We start from the raw sequence: 20,563 nt of genomic DNA, 5'->3' as shown, positions 1-20,563 counted from the left end.
TGTGGGAAACTTTACTGTAGCCCAGATAACGCAGACATAAACCTTGATAAAACAGATTTTCTGCAAAAGCATTTGCATCTCCCCTTTGTTGAAGGACAAGTTCCTTCTTCTGATGAAGAGGAGAAAAATTAGAACAAACACACCAGATTTCTCTCAAAAGCAGGCATCATGAAAAGACAGGATTAAAAAAAACCACCAGGAAAAGTCTGCTGCCACCTTAGCTTAAGTATTCTCTTGAATAAGCTGCTCTTGCTAACAGGAAGATCTAGCCTTGCCATGTTTTCATCAAGCTACTCTTGTAGTCTACCCCAATCCAACACATCCTCTTCCTGGCTGATCTGCTTGTCAACTCACCATCCAGCTCTACCCAAATACATAAACACAATGAAACACCTTCCCTTCTGTGCACTTGTCCCAGCTACCTGGGTCTCCAACACAATTATAGTTACAAGGAGTACAGACCTGACTGGTTTATTCCACTGTCATTCAACAGCTGCTTAGGTAGTAGCAGATGCTTGAGTAGCCAATTAATTACTTCAGAGGCTAAAAGTATGAGGTAAAAATCAAAGATATTAATTTAGTCCTAAAAATAAACCTCATCTACCGGGCACAGGTTTGTCGGCAAAGACCGGTGAAAAAGGGCACAGTTCACATGTCGCATCAACCAGCAGTGACAGCAACAGAGCATTCAAGATAATCCACAACAACCAGAAGCGTAACAGAGAAATACATCTTTTCTGCTAGTGTGGTGAGGGAACAAGAGTGACAGCAGAATACTGAGGGCTTCAGTTTGATGACTTCCACAGCAACTCTCTTTTCAGCTGTCATCAGTACTTTAATACTGGTCATCTTCCTGAGTGTGGCATGGGTTTCCAAACCTTACCTATGCTGTCATGAATATGACCCTTAACGTGCTTGGGTGCCCCTCAACTGCCTGTATACTAATGCATGCAGTATGGGGAATAAACATGATGACTTAAAAGATCTGTGTGCAGTTCCAGGGCTATGATCTTATTGGGATCACAGTGACATGGTGGGATGGCTCCCATGACTGAAATGTTGCAATGGAGGGATACAGGCTGTTTAGGGAGGACAGGCAGGGAAGATGAGGAAGGAGAGTCACTCTTTATTGTGGGAGAGCAGCTGGAGTGCATGGGGCTCTGCCTGGCATTGGAAGAGAAGGATTTTATGGGTTAGGATTAAAGGTGACATTATGGTGGGTGTCTGTTACAGGCCACCTGACCAGGAAGAAGAAGTGGATCATGCCCTCTACAGACAGATATGAAAACAGCCTCACATTCACAGGCCCTGGTCCTCATGGAGGACTTTAGCCACGCTGCTATCTGCTGGAAGGACAACACAGCCAGATAAAAGCAGTCCAGGAGGTCCCTGGAGTGCATTGACAATAACTTCCTGACACAAGTGATAGAGAAGCCAACGAGGGGACATGCTCTGCTGGACCTCATACTCACCAAGGAGAGGCTCACTGGAGATATGAAGATCAAAGGCAGCCTTGGCTGCAGTGACCATGAGATGGTGGAGTTCAGGATCCTGAGGGGCAGGAAGAAGAAGGAAAAACAAGCTCACAACCCTGGACTTCAAGAGAGCAGGCTCCAGCCTCTTCAAAGATCTGCTCAGAAGAGTCCCATGGGATAAGGCCCTTGAGGGAAGAGGGGGGCAAGAAAGCTGGATAATATTCCAGGATCACCTCCTCCAAGCTCAAGAGAGCTCCATCCCAATGAATATGAAGTCAGGCAAAAAATGCCAGGAGGCCTGCATGGATGAGCAAGGAGCTCCTGGAGAAAAATCAAACACAAAAAGGAAGCATACAGAAGGTGGAAGCAAGGACAAGTAATGTAGGAGGAATGGAGGAACACAGAAACAATGTCCGAGCATCCAGGGATGCAGTTAGGAAAGCTAAAGCCCAAATGGAATTGAATCTGGCCAGGGATGTCAAAGCCAACAAGACGGGTTTCTGTAAGTACACAGGTGACAAAAGAAAGTCTAGGGAAAATGTGGGCCCATTGGTCAATGAGACGGGGACCTGGTTACACAGGACATGGAAAAGGATGCAGTAATGAATGCCACCTTTGCCTCAGTCTTTACTAGCAAAACCGGCCTTCAGGAATCCCAGGTCCGAGACCAGGAGGAAATGCTGGAGCAAGGAAGATGCACCCTTGATGGAAAAGCATCAGGTCAGGGAATACTTAAACAAATGGGCATACGTAAGTCCATGGGCCCTTGTCCTGGTTTCAGCTGGGATAGAGTTAATTTTCTTCCTAGTAGCTGGTATAGTGCTGTGTTTTGGATTTGGTATGAGAATAATGTTGATAACACACTGATGTTTTAGTTGTTGCTAAGTAGTGCTTACACTAAGTCAAGGAGTTTCCAGCTTCTCATGCTCTACTGACTGAGAAGGCTGGAGATACACAAGAAGCTGGGAGGGGGCACAGCCAGGACAGCTGACCCAAACTGGCTGAAGGGATATTCCATACCATATGATGTCATGCTCAGTACATAAACTAGGGGAAAGCTGGCTGGGGCAGCCTCTGCTCAGGGACAGGCTGGGCATCAGTTAGTTGGTGGTGAGCAATTGTTTTTCATTTGCATCACTTGTCTTTCTTGGGTTTTATTTCTCTCTTTCTGTTATTTTCCTTTTCATTACAATTTATTATTTTTATATTAATTTATTTCAATTCTTAAACTGTTCTTATCTCAACCCATAAGTGTTCTCACTTTTACTCTGCTGATTCTCTCCCCCATCCCACTGGCAGTGGGGGAGAGTGAGCAAGTGGCTGTGTGGTGCTTAGTTGCCAGCTGGGGTTAAACCACAACAGTCCTTTTTGGCATCCGATGTGGCGCACAAAGGGTTCAACATAGCAACAGATCTGACCACAGCGTGTTAAAAATAAATTTGCGATAAGCATTTATTGCATTAGTTTAACAGCCACTGATCACAATGTTGATTCACTTGTTCTTGGAGCTGTGTTACATAACGCCTTACCTGCCGTATGCACTCCCTGTGGGGCTGTTTATCACCTCTGGGAGTCAGATTATAAAGTTACCGCTTTGCTGTACTGTGTCACACTAGCTTACGGTATGATAAAATTATTGGTCGTGAGATTGTACTCAGCACTGCCATCATCCCCGTACTTCCAGAGCCATCTCTTGGAAATTATTAATAATTACACTTTTTACCTCTTCTCCTTGGAGAGCCAACCTATGGGGGAGACACCTTCCTTTACCTTCCCCTTCTCCTCCAGGCTGATTACAATAGCTTTTGAGAATTTTGAATATCCTTGGGATGTTCAAACCAGCATGTTCCTATTTCTATGTCTCTTGAATGTGTTTCAGGCCTTGTTTAAGATTAAACAACTATTTAAGAATACCACCCAGAGATCTGCCTTGAGGCTGGATAGTAACGAGTGGCAGGGTGTGTGGGACAGTATGGGCAAGTACCTAGGACAGCGGGCACCTCCAGCGTTTTGGAACTTCACTCCTGAACAAGTGCAGAATCCTGAAAAACTAGTAGAATATTTGGAAAAAGTATGCTGTCACCCTGGCAATTCCAGAGAGACACAGATCATTGCAACGTGCTGGGGCCTGGCCCATGCCTACCAAGCCCTGTTCAACACTATTCAGAACCCTCAAGGGGAAGAGAAGGTCTCTGGATCTGACGACAAAACGACTGGCACTGCAGATACTCCAACCCCCGTGACAGGCACTGCAGCTGAACTAGAGAACCAACCTGTGCTGGTATCAGTCGCCCCTATACGCAAGAAGAAATACTGGAAGTGGAAGTCGGCTCGTTTAGAAAGGGATGAAGAAGCTCCTCCTAAGAGGGAGCAGGAGGAATAAGCATACTGTCCTGCCAGCAAGGAGGCAGACTACTCTACATCAGGGCCATTTGAGAACAGGAGAAGGAAGAGGAAGAATTTCCTGCTTCGCCCCAAGGAAGAACTCAGTGGGAGGGTTCCTCCTCTTCCTCAGAGGGAGAGGAAGAACTCATAAACGAGACTGAAACCACCCGATCTCTATCCCTGAGTCAGCTGCAAGATATGCGAAAGGATTTCAGCTGTTGTCCAGGCGAGCACATTGCTCCGATGTTGGGATAACAGGACCAGTAGCCTGGAACTGGGGGTAGGGAAGCAAAGCAGCTGTGATCACTTTCTAGGGAAGGGGGCATTGACAAAGCGACTGGAAAAGGGGCACAAGCCCTCAGCCTCTGGAGGCAACTCCCATCAGGCATGAAGGAAAGGTATCCCTTCAAGGAAAATGTTATATGTCATCCAGGCAAGTGGACCACTGTGGAGAGAGGTATCCAGTACCTGAGGGAATTAGCCGTGCTGGAGATGACTTATGATGATCTGGAAAACAAGCAGTTATCCAAAGATCCAGATGAAGCCAAGCGCACGTGACCCACGTGGCGGAAGTCTTTACAGAGTGCACCATTGTCGTATGACAACTCACTGGCAGTAATGACCTGGAAAGACGGAGAAGGACAAACAGTGGACGAATTGGCTGGCCAGCTCCAGCAACACGAAGAAAGTCTCTCTTCCTCCTTCATCTTGGCTGTGGAGAAACTGGTCCATCAACTCAAAAAGAATAGATCCTACTCCCCACCTGTATGGACCAGTATCTCAGCTATAGGAGTAAGCGTTCCTCTGCTCAAGAAGGACGATATAGTGTGTACACACCATGGGCCACCCTGTGGTTTTACCTGCGTGACCATGGAGAGAACATGAGGAAGTGGGATGGAAAAATCTGCATTGACAAGTTGCAAGGAAAAACAATCACAAAATGGGGTTCTTCCAGGAACGTTGCTGCTCCAGTTTCCAGTGGGCAGTTCCCCAGACAGAGTAGAAGGGCTGATCTTACTCCTGATCTTAATGAAGGGACTTCTGATTCATATTTACAAGAAGTGAGCAGAGAATACCAGGACTAGAGGGGCCCTGCCTCCAGCCAGGTGGAGGAAAGGGACAACCAAGTTTACTGGACTGTGTGGATTCGATGGCCTGGCACATCAGACCTGCACGAGTATAGACACCGGTGCACAGTGTACCCTAATGTCATCAAGCTATGTAGGGGCAGAACCCATTTGTATTTCTGGAGTGACAGGGGGATCCCAACAGTTAACTGTGTTGGAGGTTGAAGTGAGCCTAACTGGGAATGAGTGGCAAAAGCACCCCATTGTGACTGGCCCAGAGGCCCCGTGCATCCGTAACATAGACTACCTCAGGAGAGGGTATTTCAAGGACCCAAAATGGTACCGGTGGGCTTTTGGTATAGCTGCCTTGGAGATGGAAGAAATTAAACAGCTGTCTACCTTGTGGACAAGTGTTCTCACTTTTGCTCTTCTGATTCTCTACCCCATCCCACTGGCGGGGGCAGGGGGGAGCGCACAAGCAGCTGTGTGGTGCTTAGTTGCCAGCTGGGGTTAAAACACAACAGTCCTTGATGGGCTGCACCCACGAGTGCTGAGGGAACTGACAGATGTCATTGCGAGGGCACTCAATAGTCTTTGATCAATCATGGTGACTGCAGAAATGCCTGAGGACTGGAGGAAAGCAAATGTCACTCCTATCTTCAAGAAGGGCAAGAAGGAGGACCCAGGGAACTACAGGCCAGTCAGCCTCACTTCAATCCTTGGGAAGGTCATGGAGCAGCTAATCATGGAAACCCTTCTTCAGGTACATGAACAACAAGAAAATCATCAGGAGTAGTCAGCATGGTTTCACCAAGAGGAAGTCATGCTTGACCAACATGATGAACTTCTATGATGAAATGACCGGCCTGGTAGATAAGGAGAGAGCAGTGGACATTGTCTACCTGGACTTCAGTAAGGCTTTTCACACTGTATCCCATAAGATTGTCATAGACAAGCTGCTGATGTACACGCTGGATGAGCAAACAGTGAGGTGGATCAAAAACTGACTGACTGACCAGAAGCACAGGGTGACAATCAGTGGCATGAAGTCTAGTTGGAGGCCAGTAACTAACAGTGTACCCCAGGGGTCAATACCAGGTCCAGTCCTGTTTAACATTTCATTAGTGATCTGGATGATGGGGCAGAGTGTACCCTCAGAAAGTTTGCTTATAACACAAAACAGGGGTAAGTAGCTGATACACCAGAGGGTTGTGCTGCCATCCAGAGGGACCTCAACAGGCTGGAGAAATGGGATGACAGGAACCTCATGAAGTTCAACATCCTGCACCTGGGGAAGAACAACCCCATGCAACAATATACACTGGGGACCACATAGCTGGAAAGCAGCTTGGCAGAAAAGGCCTTGGAAGTCCTGGTGGACACCAAGTTGAACATGAGCCAGCAATGTGCCCCTGCTGCAAAGGCGGCCAATGGCATCCTGGGCTGCATTAGGAGGAATGTTTCCAGGAGGCCAAGGTGATCCTTTCCCTCTACTCAGCACTGGTGAGGCCACACCTGGAGTACTGGGTCCATTTCCAGGCTCCCCAGTAGAAGAGAGACATGGACATACTGGAGAGAGTCCAACAAAGGGCCATGAAGAAGTCAAAGGGACTGGAGCATCTCTCCTATGAGGAAAGGCTGAGAGAGCTAAGACTGTTCAGCCTGGAGAAGAGAAGGCTCAGAGGGATCATATTAATGTATGTAAAGTGTGGGTGTGTATGTACATAATGTATATGAAGCAAGGGTGACAAGAGGACAGAGCCAGGCTCTTTTCAGTGGTGCCCAGTGACAGGACAAGAGGCAATGGGCACAAACTGAAACACAGGAGGTTCCACCTGAACATCAGGAAACACTTTACTGTGAGGGTGACCAAGCACTGGCACAGGTTGCCCATGACAGTTGTGGAGTCTCTATCTTCAGAGATACTCAAAAGTCATCTGGACACAGTACTGGGCAACTGGCTTCAGGTGGCCCTGCTTGAACAGGGGGGTTGGACCAGACGACCTCCAGACATCCCATCCAATCTCAACTATTCTGTGGTTCTGTGATTTTCTTTCACTACTGTCTTTCCGTGTTTGTACCAACCATCACTCCTGTCAGAGTGCAAAGCAATGCACAAACCAGGAAGGCAAAATTTCACATTTAACCAAATAAAACATCTAAAAATGTAACCACCTAGAACTAGTTTTATTCATATTCTCCTCATTTCACTGTACACGGTCCATAGTAAGTAAGAAACAGCACTTCTGATTCAAGAACCATACAGAAACCAGACTGCCACACAGTGTACAAGGTAAGCAAATAGGAAGTGCAGTGCAGGATATAAAACAACACAGCCATATAGGACACCGTGGAATAAATACTGTACTAAATGTTCCACCTAAAGCAACTGCAATGTCAGCATGAGCTCGTATGTAATTCAGATGAAATTTTCACGAGCAATTGATCCAGATCTGTAACAGCAATCATGGACACACAGTTCCAAGTCAGTCATTAGAAGTCCTGGTTTCAGGGCATTATTTAAAACTCATTCTGATAAAGCACATTAGGGCATTAAAGGGATCATCCTGTATCTCAGAGGAGATGTTAAAAATATCAGATGGATCATTTCTTGTCTCCAGTTTGTATAGCTCACTAGTTATTAATAGTTTTATGTATTAGACTGAAAACAAGACCACTGGGGAGGATGTATCAATTCTTAAAATATAAAAATATCTGTGAAAATGGCTGTGTTTTACCTCAGGTAGCTTCTTGTTACTTAAATATTCACCCAAGGACTATTTACACCTTTTCTGAAGAAAAAAGTCCCATTCACAGATCAGTCTCCATTAGGGAATCAAGCTCCTCCCAAGCTGTACACCAAAAATTAAAGCACTTCTCACAACACTGCATTAGTTTATCATCCCTTAGCTTCACAGAAAAAGCACAAGACTCAGTTTTATATAGAAAGTTAGTAATTTATCATGGTGTACGCATACACCAAAGCAAACCCAAAACAATGCGCCACGCACTTAGAAGCAATCAACATAGTAAAGTATACAACAGAACAACTGAATTTAAAACTGGATCAATGACTAACGTTCTGAAGAACAGTAGGAAGTTAGGACTGTGATTATTTTAACAAGATAGTCAGAAAAGCATTAATGAGATTACATACCATGATTTCTTAAATGCCAAAGAAGAAAAGATGAACAGACTGGGAGATCACAAATTTCACTTAAAAATGCAGCTTTTATCATACAAAAAAACCCCCCAGAACACACAAGAAAAAAGCCTTACATCAAGAACACTTTCAAAGCAATTAGCAAAAACAGTTAACAACCCCATACTTAAAATGTGAGGAGATCATCATCAAAGCAGCTCTAGCAACATCATACACTGATCTTATGGGGAAAAAAAAATACTGAAAAGCTCAGATAAGAGATACTTCACAGAGAATCCAGGGACACTGCAAAATTCAAATGCAATAAACACAGCTTTACAGAAAATAGGTCTTGCCAAATGACCATTGCCCCTAAAGTTAGTCATCTGCTAGTCAACACCTGTTTCCACAGGACTTCTGAAGAGCACATTCAACACACTGCATAAAAATTGACATGGATTCAAATGGGTTAACAGAAAGTTCTCCACTAGTAATTGTAAATGGGGAATAATCTCATGGGGACATTTCTAGAACAAGTCCCACATGGATCTCTTCTCATCTCAAGGTTGTATGATACTCTCAGCAATGAGAGTTATAAATACACTACTGGCAGAGTTCATGCATGGCAAATTAACACAAAAGTGTTAAAAATTAAATTCTACAAACTAATCTAAATATACAGTAAGTAGAGCGCAGCTGAAGATTCCTTCTAAAACATCACAGTCATGATTTGAGCAGCTAGGAATATTTTACACAGCTACAGGATAGGGACTTTAGTCTGTAAAACAGATTCATTAAACAATTTTGCAGTGAAGGATGATACCCAAAGTAATGTAAGACTACTATAAACTGGTTCCTAGTTACAAATTGAAATCTACAGACAACACGGACAAATCCTATAGCAAGTGTTCAACTTCCATAGGATTTTATTGTTACACATTTGTTGTTAATTATAAGTTGTTTCTAAAACATATGCAACAACCAGAAAAAAAGCAAAAAATTGTATGCCTTGAAACATTTTTTTTTACTTGATTTGCTGTTGAATATTTAATACCAGTTTTGCACTATTTGTAATTTAACAATAAATCTAAACTTACTTCATGGGTATGGTAAGACTGCATTTGAGTCTGCATATGTATACCTCCTTGTATGGAAAATATATTCAAAAGATAATCACTTCAATCTACTGAAAATACCAACAACTACAGATATTTCTGGAGGTTAACAGGGATCATTCATATGGTGCAGATAGATGAATCTGTAATCAGCTACAACAGAGAGTCTTCAAAATTTTTTTAGTGGTAGTGTTTTTTCAATACTCTAGGCAATGTATACTCACTGCCACAAAGGACATGTCAAACAGATGAGTCCTCTGACTGCAAGTCTGAGGGTTTCAATAAATGTCAGTTCACTGTTTATTGGAGCCAGTAAAAGAGGAAATCTCATTGGTCAGGTCTCCATTTATTGGTGAAGAAAAATAAATAAATAAATAAATAAATCAAAATTTCTTTCTCTAGCAGTATTTTTAAGCATGATACATGACACAATATTCAATACAACTTCTAATACATTTGCTACTATTCCATCCTCCAGTCTCGGGCTATTAGTTGATCAATTAGCAAGTTAGAAATAATTCAATAGCTAATTCTGAAACAGTATCCTACAGAAATTTAAAAATCAGCATTGCTGTAACCACTAAAAATGCAGCTTATATATTTACTTGGTTTGGGTTTTTTTCCTCTACTCAAGGCAGATTCAATCAGGAATGTAAATATTTTTCTTTAAATTTCTAGTATTTTAGTAAAATTTCAACTCCAACTTTAAAATACTTAAATAAATTTCATTAAGACATTTGTTCGATGAATTTGGACAGGATGACTTTGGACACCAACAATTAAATGGTTTTACAGCGACATTTTAAGCCTAAGCCTTGCCAATTCTTCCAGAATTTTGTTTTAATGAGTTCAGTTATTGAGAAAAATAGAAAACTGTAGTATCTGTAAACCAAATATTCTGAGTATCATCATAAATTAAATACATAAAAAAAAGAATACACAAACAATAACATGAAGGTAAAGAAGGACAACTGCAAATTTAAGAAAGTGAACTGACCACTGGGGATACAAAAGATGCCTTTTTGCAAGGCTATCTGAAAGCCCTGAAACCAATCTCTGCACTGTATTCACACAAATCTAGTACTGAATCCCACATGATGCACAACCATTGCATGCTGCTCCCCATAACATCATTGCATTATTTGAATACAAAAGACTACCCAAAACAGACTAAGAGCTGTAGAAAAACAAGCAGATACAGTCACTTGTAGAAACAGTCTTAGTAATGAAAAGTCAGTAGATAAGCTGTGTTTCACCACAGACAGATGTGGAAATGGTTAAAGATTGGGCCATGTCAGTGAAGCACCATAGTTCAAATAAATGTTTCCAGGGCATACAGTCTCTCCTCCTCAATGGATGAGAGGAACACATTCAAATAACTGGCTGGCTGAAGTGAAAACTCAGCTGAGTGAGGTCTCATAATTACTTTGTCCTTGTGAAGTTAGCTGCACACCAAAGTGCCTGTATTTTTCTCCCTTTTCTGACTAGCAGCAAGACCACAAAATGAGTATTCCATGAAATCTTATGCAGGCAAGTTCCCTGACTAATAACTAAGTATACCTAAGGGCTTTAGGAAAACTATCAGATAAAGATGCAAAACAACTGATTCAGAAAGAAATACGCATGTTGAGTTAAAGCTTATCTGTTGGTAAAAGTGAAAGACAGTCATGAATGACTGAACTGCAATAATTTATTCAGCATCAGGTGCTAGGAATGACTGTACTGGGCCAACATCATGGAAAAATCTTTGCACCTCCCAGAATATGGCAGAAAACTTACCCATGAAGCTGCCTGAGCTCATAACAAGCTCAAGCCATTAGTCAGAATGCCAAGGAATTTTTGATCACTGGAAACCAGTGATCGAGCAGAAGAATGTGTAAGCCTCATAATCCTCTTTGCACAAGAAAAAAAAAGGGAAGACACTACTCATCAGAAAGTTGACTAAAACTTTTCTGTTAAAGGGTTTGGTTGTAATTTGTGGAACTGAAGTGAAAAGCTGCACTGCAAGCAAGAAAAAGACCACTGCAGGGAATGAAATTACTCCTGCCTCCAAATGAAGCCTTTAATAACAGGTGAACCTTAATAAAGGAATATAGCTGAAAATAGCTCCCAAACAACCACCAGGTCTGTAGTATAGATATTTCCCTGCAGAAATTATGAAACAAAGGGACAGACAAGTTTCATTCACTGAAGAAACCTGCAAGAGGCCCATGAGAACAATTCCCTAGAAAGGCGTAAAAGACGACAATAGCAGCAAAAAAATCATTAACATCTACCACATCCTGCAAAGCCCATCAGTCTTTTATCAGATGGTATCTCCAGACAGCATCAAAGAAGGAGAGTAACAAAGGATTAGTTTCGTTTTAAACAGGCTAGCTGTATTAATGCTATTTCAGTGCAGCCCTTGAGCTGTATTAAACCTATTGCCTTGAAGACACAGGCTCTTTACAAAACCCTCAGACAAGGTCTTATCATCCGTGTATTGTTGTGGCAAACATAGTCAACAGTATGCTGCCCTGTATTAGCAACAGCATAACCACCAGATCGATAGAGGCAGCCATTCTCTATTCAGCAACTTGTGAAACCGTATTTGGGGTACTGTGTCCAGTTTGGGGATCCCAGTAAAGGACAGACATTAACATACCAGAGCAAGCCCACAGGAAAGCTTCCAAGATGAAGCATATGATGTACAAGTAGAAACTGAGAAGAAATGGGTTTGTTCAGTCTTAAGTAGAAATGGCGAAGGGGAGGATGAATTTTTTTGCTGTCTTCAACTATGTAGTAGAAGTGTATAGAGAAGATGAAATTGAACACTTGGAGGTACACAGAGAAAAGGCACAAGGCAATGAACACAAGGTGCAAAATGAGAAATTACAATTATGTATTACAATTTTCTCCCAGTTGTCAAACACTGGAACAGGTTTCCCAGACAGACTGCAGATCTCCATCCCTGGAGTTACTCAAAACTCAACTGGATATCGTCCTGAGCAATCCAATCTAGCAGGATCTGCTTTCAGCAGGAGGCTGGATCAGATCACTTCCAGAGGTCCCTGCCAATCTAAATTATTCTATGATCAAACAGCAAGTCTTTAGAAATACCACAGCTGCCACAGATGCCAGGAACAAAGACTATTAGCATAAAGGCTGTGCCCATATCTGTGGGCTCAGCACCTGGAAGCACTGACAGCCATTTATCTTGCTGATAGATAAATGCTCAGCTTTTTCCTCCATTTCTGCACAAGTTCAAAAAGGAGTGACATCACCCTTTCCTATTAGGAAAATTATTTCCTAATAACCAAATAGGAAATAGATTTATAGCAAATTGTAAGCTGAAACCAATGGAGATGTTTCCAAGTTCCACCTAGCCTGCACAGTTGCCCTTTGGTTAGGATTGCCAGAGAAGTAGTAAAGTTTTAATAAGAGAAGCAGAAGACTAGAAGAGATAAAACAGTAGCTGTTTTTTCCTCCTCAATCTCACTCTACTGTTTAGGACTTCTAGTTACTGATGTCAAAGACAGACTGCATCTTCCCTGATTGCTGCACTGTTCCATAACCAGTTCTTATGAGCACTACAAAGGTCATCATGTCCAAGCTAACCAAGTTAGACTGCAATTGACTACAACATTGAGAGCTCTGAGGTATTCTTCCACCCAATCTGGTAAAGGTTCTCTGCTGGAGTCTGACAGAAAGGAATAACCCAGAGATGAGTAAGAGATCATTTTCTGAGACCAGTTATGTTGTCCAATGTGATTTCAGATATGATGCTGATAGAAAATGGGAAAAGCAAAGAAAAAAATTCTCTGGCAATACTCAGATTGGCTTAGCAGTGAAGTAAGATCACCAAATGCTCTCTCTTGGTCACCTCTGCCTTGCTATTTGGTCTTATTCTCCTCACCTTTGGATCCTTTCCATGATGTAAACTTGAACCTAAATAAGTGTTCTGAATAGCTGTCAGCACCAGACATTGACTATTCAAGTCCCTTTTATCAGTACTGTTATCTACAACACTGAAAAATAACTTATTGGTGCCAAAGATTCCTGCTCTCAGCTAGCTTCTTCAGTCTAACTGCAGCAGAGATGGATATCTGTAACTTCCAGTGAAGTTCCAGAATCACAGGCCATCTTCATTGACTAATTCAAAACCAGCAACTTCAGTTTGTACCTTTTCATTTCACATACCAGAGAAGGAGCACGAGATGAAGCACTGTCAGAAAAATGGTCTTTCTGGAGAAGTAGCACTTCTTACCTGCTTCCATCAAATACTTGAGACTATCACATAGAATTATCATTTAAACATTTAAATGAGATCTTTAAGTTTTACACATTTAGAATGTTTTCTATCATTTTACCTTGCCATCCTATCCCTCTAGGTTTTGCTTCAAAGCATCCCCTCAATTAAACAGGGGAAATGAAAACCAGAAAAATAGTCTTCTCTCATCAGCAGTTAGAAATCAATCTGCTTCCATGTTTGAGCTCCTCTGACTATCAAAAGACCACCGGGGTGCTGAGGTAGGGTTGCAGCCATCTCTACCCCACCCCATCTTCTGGTCTTACAGAAGAGGGGAAAGGAGGCACATGAACAACCCCACCATAGTGTATGAATTCTTCTCAACCATATGAACCTCGTATTTTTATATTATGTGGAATATTACGTGTCTTAGTCTCGAAACACAGAACAGTGTCTGAAAACCTGAAATTTAAATGCTCTTCCTCTCCTCATATTCTGAAATACATGGGATACTAAGTTTCTATTTCCCAATGAACTAACATTCTGTGAGGCCTCTACAAAAAAGAAGTGATACAGAGGTAATTATTGTGCAAATAAAAACATTTAAATATTAGACAGAAATAATTAAAGACCTTAAAATAAGTAATTCAGATTTTCCCTCTAAACAAATCGCCAGCATTCCAAATTGACCCAAACTGCATTTGTCACAAAATCTGCAATTTCGCTAAAAAATGCAGTAACTCTATTTTCTAATTAGTATGAAGGACAGAGAGAATGTGATAATGACCTCTTTGAGAATTCTCCCAGTGCTGTGGGCTTACTTGTGCAGACATCTCCTCCCTTTGATAAGCCATGAACTGCTTGCTAGTTCCACTCTATTAGCCCATAAGAATTCAAATTTTGACTCAGCTTCGACGTCTCAGGAAGCCATTCTGCTACATCTTCCCCCTACCACCTTCCAGTACACTGCTGCTCCATAAAACATTTGGAAGTTCAACTTCTCCCTCTCTTTTCAGTTCCTTTGACCATCAGGAAGAGAAACCAGCCAGGGAGCAGCTCCAGTTCCCTACAACATAATTAGAACTTTCCTCCACTCTGCCACTGTGCCTTGTAGCTTGCTGAGGAAGAAAGTCTTCTGATGAACCAAGTATCTTCACTAAAACATGTCTGTACACATAAATTATGACAGATCCCAACCATTTATAACTTAAATACAAAATATATTTCATGAAAAGCTGGTAACAGATAAGGTGGCTGAACTTCCGTAAGTAATCTTAAGCCCTCCTTCCTCTCCACACACAATCAGCTTTGATTTAGATATACCTATTCCACCACACACAATGGAATAGAGCAAGCGCATATTGCAATACGCAAATGTCATAAGCATACAGTAAAGGATTATTAGATAAATTATCTGCCTATAAACTTGGGGGGGTGGGGTGTTATGGGTTTTTTGCAAATCTTCCATTCTTACAACTTACATTTTCCCCAAGAATATTGCCAGGATGCTTATTGGTTTTAAGATAATGTTTGACCTTCTTTCTCTCCATTCTACACAGTAACATTTCCAGGAGCAAATTCCTGGGAAATCAGCATCACTGCAAGCTGACAGTTTTAGATTACCAGTGTAAAATTTTCCTACTGCCCTTTCCTTTACCATTTTCTATATTCCTTCCCCCCGTAAGACCAACACAGCATGGAAGCATTTCGAACTGGATCCAAGAAGTGCCGTAGACAAAGAATACCCAATACTGTAGGGTTTTGATTTGTTTAAGCTGGATGAGTTCATAACACCACTGTGTACAAAGTCAGGACAGCACACCATTGAATGGTAGCTGGAAAGAGCTGTCATCTCAGAAACTCATGTAACTACTGAAGATTTTTGTATTGTTAAACCACAGCTTGAAAAGCCTAACTGCAGTATATACGTCTGAGATAGCAAGAGAGACCATTTTAAGTGAGTAGTATTTTTTTCCTTGAGGTTGAGCAGATCTCAATAGCCTACCCCAAGAATTATTTTGCTGCATACTGTTTATTTCATTTCACTCCTGGTACAAACCTAACAGACATCTAAACCCCAGTAGCTGAGCAGCAAGATGAAGTCAGGAAAGAAAAGCATCATCACTAGAGGCTCCGATTCTGCATACCTAAAACAAGGTACCTAAACAAGGTACTGCATAAGCCTTGTTTAGTAAGAAGAGAATGTACTTCTAAGAAGATACCCATTGAAGAAGAAACATTTAAATAATGAAGTAAACATCTTACATAATGTATGCAGCTGGAGTTTAATACTTTCACTTACTTACAAAGATGCGGAAACTGCACTTTGCTTTCTAAACCATACACCAACCGCTTGTACTTAAAGTCTACTCTGATATTGCACTAGTGCCTCATAGAACTCAGATGTCTAAAGGGACACCAGCAGCACCATTCTCTCACTTACAAGACTAAATAACATCCCTTTCAGCGGGGAAACACTGACAGACAAGAAACTCAAGAACTCCAACCCATGATATATTCCCTAATATTTTTTTGTATTTATTTGAACTGTAATAATAATTGACAGGCATGTCAATATTGCATGAAGTGCTATAAGTATGGGAGAAGTAACTGCACCTTGAAAGGGTTTACAAGCTAAATAGAAGATTGTGAACAAAAGGAAGCCAAGCAGCATAAATACACCAGTCAATGGGAAACAATTCCTGCAGATTCAGTGGCCAAATCAATGTGGACATTTTGTAATAACAACTGCAGCGAGGAGTTTTAAGCACCGAGGACAAAGAGCAAGATGTTTTTACAGGTAGCACCCAATAAGCAAAGAGAAGTGCAAGAGAAACTGTCAATGTTCCCTGGAAAAAAAAGGAAAACATTGCCTAGCCAACAGACACCCAAAACAGTGAAACACCATACAGGATACCGCTTGCCTTAGCTCAGGGGTAAGGCTGACCAGTTCTGAAAGGATCATCCAGTGAGAAAAAACCTGATGGTCTCCCAGAAACAGCAGAATTAAGGAAAACAGCACATTTTTTTTGTCCGACCCAGACGTGCACAGTTATTTTACGTAGCTTTTCTTAAAGAAACTGTTTGTCTCCCCTCTGAAGTGGTTCTTTCAGAAGTGGAAGTTAACAAACTGTAAAATCTGTGAAGAGAGATCCCACTGACAGAAGTAAACGACAAATATTCAAATTAGTTCTTAATTTCTGTTCACACGTGCTTTATTATTAATGCAGTTACTAATCATTTAGAAGATGAATGAATTCAAGTGACTCCAGCTGGCAGTTTCGCAGTTCTTTCCGGCTTTCCGCCATTAATTTATAACATGATGAAACGGTGAGCTGCTTTTTTGCCTCACTTTTCCGGCCTGGGAAGCAAGAACAGCATTTACCTACCTCGCGATAGCAGATGAATCTTCTAGAGCATTTGAAATTAACAGAACAAAGATGCGAGATTAACACACGTTACCGCCGCCGCGACGGCCCTCGTCAGCCGCCCCGACCCTTTCTCGGCAGGGGGGCTCGCGTTTCGACACCCGAGACGCCCCTCGCCCGGCGCCGCCCGTGCGCTTCCCCCCGCGGTGCCGGGGCGGAAGGCGAGCGCGCACCGCTGAGGCCGCCCCGCAGCGCCCGCCGCCCCCCGCCCCTTGGGCCGCGGCGCCCACCCCCGCCCTCGCCCCCTCCCCCCCGAGGGGGCGGCTCCCGACTCACCGATCCCGGGGGCCACATAGATGAAGTAGAGGCAGGAGGAGGAGAAGGAGAAGAAGAAGATGAAGGCGAGCATGGAGCGATTGGAGACCCGCAGCACCTTCCGGAGCAGTGGCATCGTCCCTTCGCGCCGGCGGCCGGCCGCTCCGCTCAGTCCCGGCGAGCGGCGGCGGCGCTTCCCAGAGGGAGGCCTCCCATGGATCGGGCAGCGAGAAGGTGACGAGGGGGCTCCGCTCGCCCCCTCCCTCCCGCCGCCTCCCCGGGAGCGGGCGGGCCGCTGGGGGCCGGCAGGGGCAGCGCCGCGGCTCGAGGAGGAGTAGGGGCGGCGGCGGCGCTTTGTGGCCGGCCCGGCTGCCTGCCTTCGAGCCGCGCCTCCGGGCGGGCTGAACGCGCCGCCGCGGCTCGCAGGTGGCGGCCGGAGCGGGGACGGCCCCCTAGCGCTGCCGCGGGGCTCGGGGAATGTTCCCGCCGCTGCTCATGCCGCCGGGCGCCGCGGCCGCCCGCTCTCCCCTCACAAGCGGCGGCGGCGGTAGCGGCAGCAGCATCCCCGCTGCCGGCGGGCAGTCACCTCCGCTCCGCTCCGCGCCCAGCCCAGCCCAGCCCCGCAGTTCCCCGCCTCCTCCCGCACCGGCGGGGAGCGCGCTGCAGCCGCGCGGCGCGGCCCGGCCCGGCCCCGCCCCGCCGAGCCCCGGCTACTGCGGCGGTTGGAGCGTGCGCGAGCCCCGGCGGCGGCGGCGGACTGCAGAACTGCGGCGGGCGGGCGCGCGCGCTCCCGCCCCGCGCTCCGGCGGAGGGAGCCGGCAGGGCGCTGGCGGTGCCGCCCTGCGGACCAATGGGAGGCCACGGAGAAGCGAGCCCGCTCTTCCCATTGGCTGGTGCGTGGACGAGCGTTTGTATCGGCGGGGGGAGGGGGGTCCGCCGGGGGCCCCGCGGCCGTCACGTGAGGGCGGGGCGGGAAGAGCCGTTGTGCCCCGCCGTCAGGCAGGGGACAGCTTCTCCGTGCCACAGCACCCCGGCCTTTTGCGGGACACGGCGGGGAAGAGCCGGGTCCCGCGGGCGGCGGCACCGCCGGGCCTCTCGGGAGCTTGGCCTGTACCCCGCCCGTGCCCGCTTTTCAGCGGTGGTGCTGCCCTCCCCCTCTCTTCCCCGTGGCAGGCGGGACTGCCCCTCTGTCGAGTGCAGCCGCAGGCGTATCTCTTTCTGCGGCTGCTTTTAGTGCAGAACACTTGGAAGTGGGAGTCGGGGCTAACACACCCAACGGTTCTCCACAGGGCAGACTAGAAAACATTTCCTGAAGATCTGGCTACGCTTGCGCTTTCAAATTTGCTGAATTAATATGTGATAATCTACACACTCCCGTTAGCAGTTTGCTCTCGAGCCCATTGCACGCAAAAGGTGTTTTAAAAGTCGGTAATATAAGCTTCACGTCAAGTAGCTGTTCTTCTTGCTTTGGCAACTAACCTTGGCTACTGCAAGTTGCTAGGTGATCCGGTCAAGTCGGTGATCTCTCCATTCCTCTGCAGAATGCTGTCACCGATGGGAAGATGTGTGCCAAGGGGCTGGCAGCTGGCCTGGACGTGCCTGAGTGCACCTGAGATGGCAGCAGGGTCCGGTTGCATAAGAATCCAGGTCTTCATTGTTAACGTGTGCTGAGTTTATTCAGACGTAGGGTAAAAAGAACGGAGATACAGAATTGCTCTCCCCCCCCCCCAATAGAATGTCGTCTCAGTCACTATACTTGCGCTATGGTTTTTATGCAGTAAGCGTTGCTGATAGCTTCGTTTTGTTTGACCCAGCACAGCTCATGGTCAAGTGGAGTTGTTTAAGCTGAGGGGATGACCTTATCACTTCCTTCCCTTCAGTCACAGGCAAACAGCTTCCAAACACTCTGCAGGCTTCCATATCAGTATTTTTGTATCATAAACAGCCTAAGTCACTTAACATGTGAAAGTCTGAGCTGGAAATACAAAATTATTGGTTAATCAGTGAAGTAGTGATGCAAGTAAGTGATAGTAATAACAAAAACGCATTTTTTCTTAAAAGACCTTTTACTTAAACAGTCAAAAAGAGGTTCCTCTATCCTCCAGTCTTGCTAGATATTGAACAGGAACATTTCTATGTACAGTAGAATACAGTACACACAGTGATGATCTATAGCCACATCATGGAATTTCCTGATTGTCACTTTGATGCAGAACATAGACATAAGAATTTCCCAGTAAGGGTTTCCATAGGAGAGAGAGAAATTCTGCTCCTTTAGCTGCGAAACAGAGATTTGTCAGTAATATTTTGATGGATGTTATTGCAACGGATATCAGATAGATGGATAGACTGAGTGATGCATTTTGTCACAAAATTGCTTCTGAATTGCAAGTAGCGGCTATGTAACGATGTATGTCATTTATTTTATTGAGCACAGTGTAGAACTAGCTATAAAAATATAACACTGAACTACTATATATATATTTAGCTTAAATTTGAAGCTTCAGCTGACTGTAATATAGAGGGTTCCTATGGACATGAACTTGGGTTCATGAAGCAAAAATGTACAGTATCTTTATGTTTGTTACTATCTCACATTAAAGTAAAATTTATTTTATATATGATGCAGTGTTATTACTGCTTTATTTTTACATATTAAAGCTATTGATTTACTGTATTCACTGTAATAACTGTTAATTGACACATGCTTCTCTGGTATTCCACTTTTATTAGTGTTTTTGATATTGTTTTAGAAGATTTTTTTCTATGCTGTAAACATAGAGGAGAACATTAGAAGAGCAATAGAATGACAACTTGCAGAATCTTGTCAGAGACAAGAGTGAGATCCATGGTACGTGAAATCTTAAGCCCTAACTTTTGTGTGAAGGAACATTAAGTAGTGCTGTACATATCACTGTCTCTACATAACTAAAAGCAAGTGCCATGTTTTCAGCTCAACAGTATTAATTTTGGTTTAATTACTTAGACTGTTAGGTGCACTTTTGTAAGACTTTAAATGCTACTGTGATGAGCATGAGAAAACCAGCGAAATAATATCTTGAACTTAAATATATAGAGACATTTGTGGAAGAATATCAAAATGGATTTTCAGAAGATAGATGTGTCATGTTTAATTGAATCTCCAGCAGCAGGACGCTGCAGGAGCAGCAGCATGACTCACACACAGTTGCGGCAGATGACTAGGCCCAGGTATCTGCTCTGAAAAGAATACTTGAAACATCCTCCATCTTCTTTAAATATTACTTTCTTCAGTAAAAAGATTGCCGCACAATAAGCAGATCACTTCTTTGAATGAGTCACAATATTGCAATTTACTTATTATTGTAAGAAAAGGAAATTCCATTGACTATACATTGCTCTTTGCTGTATTCCATCCTGCAATGGAATTTATGCAGAAAAGTTCTTAATTGTAGCATACTCTGGAAGAAGATAATAGTTCAAAAAAAC

At 43.9% G+C, this 20,563-nt stretch overlaps 1 protein-coding gene across 3 annotated transcripts in view; it reads right to left on the bottom strand.

The window, feature by feature from the left end:
* The window catches only part of B4GALT6 (beta-1,4-galactosyltransferase 6), a 38,595-nt gene extending 21,217 nt beyond the window's left edge, over positions 1-17,378 (bottom strand). For 2 of the 3 annotated variants that reach the window (XM_072852569.1, XM_072852572.1), the window contains exon 1: positions 17,117-17,378. In XM_072852569.1, coding sequence (XP_072708670.1) covers positions 17,117-17,231 — 115 coding nt within the window. In that variant the 5' untranslated portion in view covers positions 17,232-17,378. Of the gene's footprint in view, positions 1-16,801; positions 16,824-17,116 lie in introns of those variants that run through there. The other variant, XM_072852571.1, reaches the window with a different exon arrangement.
* Positions 17,379-20,563: the final 3,185 nt, after the last annotated feature.

This window comes from Ciconia boyciana, chromosome 2 (assembly GCF_034638445.1).
Source record: "Ciconia boyciana chromosome 2, ASM3463844v1, whole genome shotgun sequence".
Taxonomy (NCBI): domain Eukaryota; kingdom Metazoa; phylum Chordata; class Aves; order Ciconiiformes; family Ciconiidae; genus Ciconia; species Ciconia boyciana.
Note: the sequence above shows the minus strand (reverse complement) of the source record. Positions and strands in the feature narration are given on the sequence as shown.